At 57.7% G+C, this 7,261-nt stretch overlaps 2 protein-coding genes across 3 annotated transcripts in view; both read right to left on the bottom strand.

The window, feature by feature from the left end:
- Positions 1 to 6,369, bottom strand: part of TLE2 (transducin like enhancer of split 2) — a 26,999-nt gene extending 20,630 nt beyond the window's left edge. The window contains 1 exon segment of the mRNA XM_026864938.1: positions 6,323 to 6,369. Coding sequence (XP_026720739.1) covers positions 6,323 to 6,343 — 21 coding nt within the window. The 5' untranslated portion in view covers positions 6,344 to 6,369.
- On the bottom strand, positions 9 to 6,428 carry AES (amino-terminal enhancer of split). 2 transcript variants are annotated; one of them, XM_026864939.1, is made up of 5 exons: positions 6,323 to 6,428; positions 3,893 to 3,937; positions 2,356 to 2,418; positions 877 to 951; positions 9 to 248 (listed from the first exon to the last, which is right to left on the bottom strand). In XM_026864939.1, the coding sequence occupies exons 1-5, from the start codon at positions 6,341 to 6,343 to the stop codon at positions 27 to 29; spliced, it is 426 nt and encodes a 141-aa protein (XP_026720740.1). In that variant the 5' UTR covers positions 6,344 to 6,428; the 3' UTR covers positions 9 to 26. The 2 variants fall into 2 exon arrangements, with proteins under 2 accessions (XP_026720740.1, XP_026720741.1); XM_026864940.1 differs by having other exon boundaries at positions 20 to 245.
- Between the last annotated feature and the right edge of the window lie 833 nt (positions 6,429 to 7,261).

Raw genomic sequence — 7,261 nt, 5'->3', positions numbered from 1 at the left:
TGTATAAGAGACAGCCCCCATTCACTCTAATCCGATTTCTCCCCGTCATCATCTTGGTGGGCATCCCCGTCGTGGCCGTTCTTGTCCTCCTTGGAGAGATGAGCCTGAGAGCCCAAGGCCGAGAGCGAGAGGAGCCCAGTGCCGGCACTGACGGCAGGGAGGGACGGGGGCTGGAGGCCCACAGGGAGCGGAGTCAGAGGCAGAGCAAGGGCTTGGAGCTGCGACAACTGGTGAGCTTGAAGCTGCTGCTGTAGAGAACGATGGACAGACAGGACGACAGGAGAGGGGTATTGTCATTCTGAGTGCCCTTGGACCCCAACCCAAGGGCCTGGGCTGCCCAGGCAGTCTGTGCCAACAGCCAAGCTTCAACCAGGGACCTCTGGGTCCCAGAGAGCACCGCAGCCTTGGGACAGGGGGTGGAACAGAGCTTGGAGTCCTCGGGCTGCGACAGCCTTGAGAGAACACTGAGGAGCGTGTCCCCAGCACAACACAGCCCCCGGCCCACAGGACATCTGGCCTCAGACTCTGGCATGCCCCAGGAAGGAGGTTAAAGCCCTCCCGACCTTGACCCAGAACAGATGGTGTATTCATGTCAAGGAGCTGTTGCGGTTCCTGCTCAAAACCAAAGCTCCTCTCCTTGCACCCTGCTGGGACAGAGCATGAGCCCGTGCTCCCCTGCAAACCCCAGCCCACGCCGTAACCAGCCCAGAGAAAATGGGCCAGCCCAGCACTCAGCCTCATCCCAGCAGGGCTGCAGCCTGCTCCCAGCACACGGGCCACGTCCCCAGGTCACAATGCCCCTGCCCAGCTCTGTCCAAAAGGCCAAAGGCACAAAGTCCCGTCCCTCCCAACCCAAACTAAACGTGCATCACGTACACGGATGATGGAGTTCAGTTCTGGTGCCGTAACCTGCTTGGCCCGTTCAATGGCTCCCAGGACTTGCTGCTGATGCTGGTGTGGAGAGAACAGAGGGATTCAGGGTCATTTCTAGGATCACGGGGAAGGGAAGAAGAACGCAGCCCCACCAGGTCCAACACACACGTGACCTCAGATGCCAGCGCTGGCAGGGCACTGTGCCAGCCAGTTCACCCGCAGCTGGGGACCCTGCACACACCTCGTCTGTGACAAGGACCTGACACCACTGAGGCCCAGGCTGGTGAAAAGCAGGGAAGGAGACACGCTTGTCTCATGCTGGTTCCTCACCACGGGGTTAAGCAGGTCTCCTCTTACTCCCACACTTGTCCATCCCTGCTCAGGCCCAGGGATCCTTGGCCAGAAGAGCTCCAAGGGGGGCCATGGCTCTTACCCTGCCTCCTCCCTCCTACCCAGACCCAACACAACACAGGACCCCCTAATAAACAAAGGAAGCCCTAAAATCAGCAGCTCCTGGGGAGCTTCCCACTCCTCAGGACACATCCCAGGTCCCAACTGCAGCAGCTGGAAGATGCTGCCATGGAAGAGCCTAGCACGGCTGCTCCAAACACAGGCAGGGAAAAACAGCTGTGCCATGTGCTTTAAAAAAAGGAAAACTGTACTTGCTCCTCTAAGAGCACAAGGTCTCTGAACCCCAGGCCTGCCCACTGCACTCCAGCAAGTGGATTTTTCTTTCCATCTTGGCAGCAGGACAGGGCTGGGGAGGAGGCTGCATTAAGATGCCAAAGCTTTAGTTGTGGCTTAGTTATTAGGCAGCTCTGATCAGCAAGGCACTTCATCCTCCTTGAAAACAGGTGGGGAGGGAAAACAGCCTGTCCCCACAACCCCACAACTAACCCAGAGCAAGAAACTGCTGCCATCCCACAGCTGGTCCTGACCAAGAAACCAGCCGTGAGCTCAGCCTCTGTGGGGCTGTGTTGGGGGCTGGACACACACAGCACCAGAAGTGCTTCATCTTCCTCCTGCCTCAAGCAGCAACTCCCAAGCCCTCCCAATTAATTTCTCAGGGGAGTGGGAGGAGCCCATCAGCCACGTTAATTAATGAGGCAGAGGAACCAGATCTCAAGGAGGAGCCATATGGAGGTGTTTTTTGAAATGCCCTCCTCCTCCACTTAGCCACCCAAAGCTCCCACCACCCCTGCAGAAGTGGCAAACGACTCTGGGATTTCAGGCAGGAGAGAACCAAGCCCATCTTTGTCCCAAGCCAACAGAGGGGATGGATGGGCACCGGGCCAGCATGCGGTGCCTGGGGGGCTGCCCCCGGCCAAACCTGTCCTGAAGGGCTCATCCCTGTGCAGGACCTGGGAGCAAGTGACAGGTTTCCAGGACCAGGGGCAAGGAGCTGCCGGTGCCCGAGGGCCATGGTGGGACCAAGGCCTCTGCTCCCCCCAGCCAGAGACGAGGCCAAGCCGGGGGGCTCACCTCTTGCGAAAGGTAGGGCAGAACCTGTGCACAAATCCCGTTTAGCCTCTTGACGATTTCAGCCTAGAAGGTGGGAAGAACAGAAAGGAAAGGCATCAGACAGCTTGGGGCTGCCCCCCTGCCCCAGGCAGGGCCCGAGTCCCCACAGAGCCCTAAGAAACCCCACTTTCCCCAGAAAGATGTTGGCAACATCCTGGTGCCATGGGGGGGTCACCTCACCCCCCAAGGCCCCTCCCCACAGAGCTAAATGATTCAACGCTGCTGACAGCAAAGAGCTGGTTTTCAACATTCTCTTCCCTCCCCCGGTCTCCAGTGTTCGTTTAATGAACTGGGAGAAACCAGAGAGGAAACATTACAGACCCAGGTGGGGATGTGCTGAATTACATTTGCCACACTGACACAAGCAGGCACAGGCGCTGCCTGTGCCGGGACCCCCACTCGGCCTCCTCGGACCCCCTGCCCCCGAGCAGCACTTGCCCACAGCAGCCTCCCCACAGACCTGGGGCGACCCAGGGAGACCAGAGGGACTGGACAGCTTCTTCAACAGCCTCATACAGGCAGGTGCAAATTTTGGGGTGTTGAATGCTGGGAAAGAGTAAAGCTATGAGCCCTCTGCAAGCCACTTTCCAACGGAGTCAGAAATCCAGAGCCAAAGGGTTTAGGCACACACCGAAACCAGCATCACAGGGGAGCGGACTGGGCTGGGAGACAATTCATGGGACAGCAGCAAGAATTCATGGCTCAGATCCTTTATCAAGATGCAGGTTTCCCCACAGAAGCCAGTCTCAGGGGTTTACCAGTGAGGGCGATGGGATCAGAGGCACCAAGTGCCTTTGTGGGGAGCAGCATTGTGCTAAGAGGCTTATAACTGAGCCACAACACAGACGACTTTGTGACAGGAAGCTGAAGCCAGACAGAGTCAGGCTCAGAGGAGGCTCACATTGTTAACAGCACAGGTAATTAGCCACCGGGGATAATTAACAACTTAACCACCAGCGAGGGTAATGAACAAACTTACCCAGGCTGCAGCAGAGTCTCCATCACAAGGAGGTCTGCCATCCCTAACCACAGCCCGAGAGAAGCGCTCTCTGGCCTGGCTGCAGCAAGAGTTTAGGGGGAGCCAAAGGTGTTTTTCACATTGGGGTGATCCCCACAAGCCTTCCTGGGCATCAGGGAAGGTGGCAAGGCCAGAAACCCATCCGGGGGGAACCAGGGTCATCTCCCACCCTCCACCTCAGGTTTGTGTCTGCTGACCGGCTCTGAGCTGCTGCTCCAGACCCTGCCTTGTCTGGTGCTCAAATACCTGTTCAGGCCCTGGGGAGAACCAGAGCACGTCTGCAGCCCAGGGTGGGAGCCCTCAGTCCAGGCACTGCACTCCCAGGAGCTGGGGGGGTCCCAGCATTTCGGAGGCAGCTCTGACATTTACAGATTCATGGCATTTCTAGTTCCTGAAATACCACTAAAGTGACGAGGGCAAAGCACAACAGACAGCCCACCCTCCCCAGGAATTACAGCACTTGGAAATGCCTTCCCCTACCTGTTTGTGCATTTCAATATTCAGCCCGTAGGACATCTCATAATACTGTAGAGCGGGAGAGAAGGGAACAAAAGAAATGGTAAGTCTCCATCAGGTAAAGTGGCTCCATGCAGCAGCGCTGGGAACTACTGCTGCTTTCCTAGGAAAGGCTGGGCAAGGATGGAAGGAGGAAGAGGCCAGCCCTAGGAAACAAAAGAAGCAGGAGAAAAGCCCAGACAGGGACCTTCTCCAGGCCTAAGGCAGAAGCACCGAGAGCCCAGGCGCTCCCTGCCCACCCTGCTCCAGCCTCACGCTGCTGCAGACAGAGACCTGGGAACTTGCCGACTGGGCCCCATGCCAGACTCCTCACGGACACCTCTCTGCAGTCTGCATCAAGGTGAGAGCGAGTGATGCTGCTTCAAAGCTGGAAAAAGGCTCAGGGCTCCACAAACTTACACATCCACAGCCAAAAGAGAGGCAGCGTGACTCTACAAGCTTTGCCTGGCCAATATCCTAAAGCCCACATGGCTGCTTCAGCAGCGAATGGAAGAGATCACAACTGGGCTTCATCTAGCAAGTAACACATCCAGCTGCACACAGCTCCAGCTGTTTGGGAAGAAGCTGCATGGAAAAAAAAAAACCCACCCAAAAACCAACCACCAAAAAAGCCACCCAGAAAACCCCCGTGCAGCAAGCAACAGGCAGCTATAGAGCAATCTATTGGCAGGAGAAACTAATTCCTGACCCCTGGAAGAAGCTGATGTTTGAGTTTAGAAATCTCCTCCCTCAGCTTGCAGGCTGCAATCCTGATTCCTCTGAAGGGAAGGAAAAATCCACATCTGCACTCATTTAATTCAAGGAGAAGATCACTGGCGTTTTGGTACCGACGCCACAAGTCTGAGAAGCATCCAGCCTGCTATCGCCATGATCTCAGCCTGCTCTAACACTGCGGCTGGCTCTCAAGGCTTCTTTGCATTCTAAAGACTGAGCAGGAAGCAGGAGTCCGACCCCCAAGCTGCTAATTGTGACTTATTCAAAAATCAGAGCAGCTGTAGCAGCTTTGCACATTCACAGAAACCCTCCTCTTCGCTCCCCGTGACTCGCTGTGGCGGGGAGCGACAGCAGCTCTGTGTGACTCCGGCTCAGCACATGGAGAAGGCAGGAGCTGCCGTGCCTGCAGAGCCTCCAGCGTGGCACAAGAGCAACAGCCCTTCCCCTCTGCCACCAACCTGCTCATGGCAACATGAATCAGTTACAGTGACCGTCAGCGCTAAGGGGAAAAAAAATAAATCTCAGCCACACCTGGAGATGAGCATCTCCACTCAGGCTGCAAGGCCCAGGAAGCAATCACCGACCAGTGAGGATGGGGCAGGCTTCCCCACCAGCAGACAGGGAAAGCCATAACATAACCTCTTCTCAGCCCCGGCCCCAGCACACCCGGCTCCCACAGCCTCGGAGTCAGGACACACCAGCAGTACAGAGGGCCGGACGGGCCAGCTCCCTTATTTCTGGTGCTAAAGTCCTAACTTGGCTCTGAAGAGCTGCTGTATTAATTTCTACATCTTATCTCTTCCTTCCAGGGCAGGTGCAGCAGCTGGCAAGCAGGCACCAGCTCATCTTTATGGACAGTATCACAACCTCCTGTTAACTCCCTGACAGGAGGGGAGGCACAGCCTTGCCCACATCCCTCCCGCTACTGCAGGGCCCTTCCCCGTGCGGGAAGACCGAGGCATTACCTGGCAGGTAAACTGTCACCCCGCCTGCAAGAACATGGCTGTTTGCTGGCAGATTTCTCCTTAGAGTTGAGGCTGAGCCCGTTTGCCCACGCGTGGCACCATGTCTCGTGCCGTGAGCAGGCACCGTGTGGGGACATGCACGCTTTGTGCCAGGACACACGCACCAGTGAGACATGCCAGCACTTGGCACCGCAGCTCCGCGAGGCTGCCAGGCCACAGCAAGGTGCACAGGGTTTAGCACTCGCACAGCAGCTGATTTTTCCTTCCGACTCCCACCGGGCTCGTGGGGTTTCCCAGCTTCATGCCTTCCCAGGGCACCGTTTTGTCTTTCGTGGGCCACGACTCTCCTGGGGTCCCCAGCACCTTGCAGGTCCTCCTCGGGTGCCCGAGAGCTCTCGCCTCCCCCAGGGCCCAGGGGTCAAGCAGTGAGGCAGCAGCAAGGCCACGCGCCCATCGCCAGCCAGCAAGCACTCAGCCCCTGGGCCTTTCCTGTGTCCAACAGTCCCCTGCTACTTCCCCTCATTTCAACCATCCACTGCGTGTAGGCAACACAAAACATGAGGAAAGCCCCGTTTTCAGAAGAGCCAGTGCCAGCCTTGCCCAGAGACCCGCGCTCAGGCTCCCTCCAGGCCAAACCCCAGCGCAGGCACCTGCTCGGCGCCAGAGCCCCCACCCGCGCTGCTCATGCACCGTCGGCTGCCAGGCCTGTCCTTACCATGACGTAGTGACGCTGCATCTCCGATTTCTCACTGGCTAGTTTGTCACATTCCAACTTCAAGCTGAAAAGCCAGAAAACAGTAAGAAAACCACAAACAGGAGGTGAGAGAGTTGATGGCCACAGAGCAGCTGCTTCCTGCAGGGCCCCATCCCGGCCAGGCTGCCTTCTCGGCCACCACCACCGGGACCCTGAGGGGCGGCTGGAGCCGGGCCGCGCCGGCTGGCACAGCGGCAACCTGGGAGCCCGTGCCCTTCCCAGCTCACGTTCCAGAGAAGCAACACAAGGGCATCCACCAGCTGGACACTTGCCTCCCCCAGGCAAATCCTTCTGGTGGGAAGAGAAAGAGCTGGGAAGAGCAGAGAGGGCTGCCCGAGGAGAGGGCTGCCTTCCTTCCGCGGGTCACCGGCAGCCTCTCGCACCGGCCTGTCTGCAGCGCTCGAGAGATGCTCCGGTACAACTTCACAACCAAAGCCAGATCCATTTCTGGATGGTGAAGGGAGGCCCAAGCACAGCAGATCCCTCCAGAAGAAAGGATTTTTTTCTCTCCTTTAGGTTCTTCACACCCTTCAGAGAAAGTGCTGCTGCTCCCAGTGTTTTATGAGACTCCAACTCACCAGCCGAGCAACTGCAGCGGGCATGTGCTGTGGTTTTATGTTTCAAACAAGAAACAGCTTCACCTACACAAAACCTGCTTCTTCTCGAGCAGATTAAGTCCGAGGGAGTGGAGCGGGGTGGGGGGACAACCTCCCTTCCAGCGGGCACACTGCGTGGGCTGCCTGCGCCCTCGCTGGCACTGCCCAGACACGGGGGCATCAGGAAACGGCCACTTCCAGCGGTTTTTCTGCCTGTTCCGCCGGAGCGCCGCCGCTGCAAACCTGCGACCTGGCGAGCGGCGGCGGGGGAAGGCAGGCGAGGCCGCGGCAGCCGCACGGAGGC

The sequence above is a fragment of the Athene cunicularia genome (assembly GCF_003259725.1).
Source record: "Athene cunicularia isolate RWA chromosome 28 unlocalized genomic scaffold, athCun1 chr28_part1, whole genome shotgun sequence".
Taxonomy (NCBI): Eukaryota; Metazoa; Chordata; class Aves; order Strigiformes; family Strigidae; genus Athene; species Athene cunicularia.
This window is presented reverse-complemented; position numbering and strand designations above follow the sequence as displayed.

Excerpts from the sequence above, each read along its gene's own strand:
- AES (XM_026864939.1), bottom strand. The coding sequence starts at position 6,343 with ATGCAGCGTCACTACGTCATG. Across the intron at positions 2,419-3,892 it reads ATATTGAAATGCACAAACAG|GCTGAAATCGTCAAGAGGCT; the intron begins GTAGGGGAAGGC and ends CCCACCTTCTAG. Across the intron at positions 249-876 it reads AACTGAACTCCATCATCCGT|CAGCAGCTTCAAGCTCACCA; the intron begins GTACGTGATGCA and ends CGTTCTCTACAG.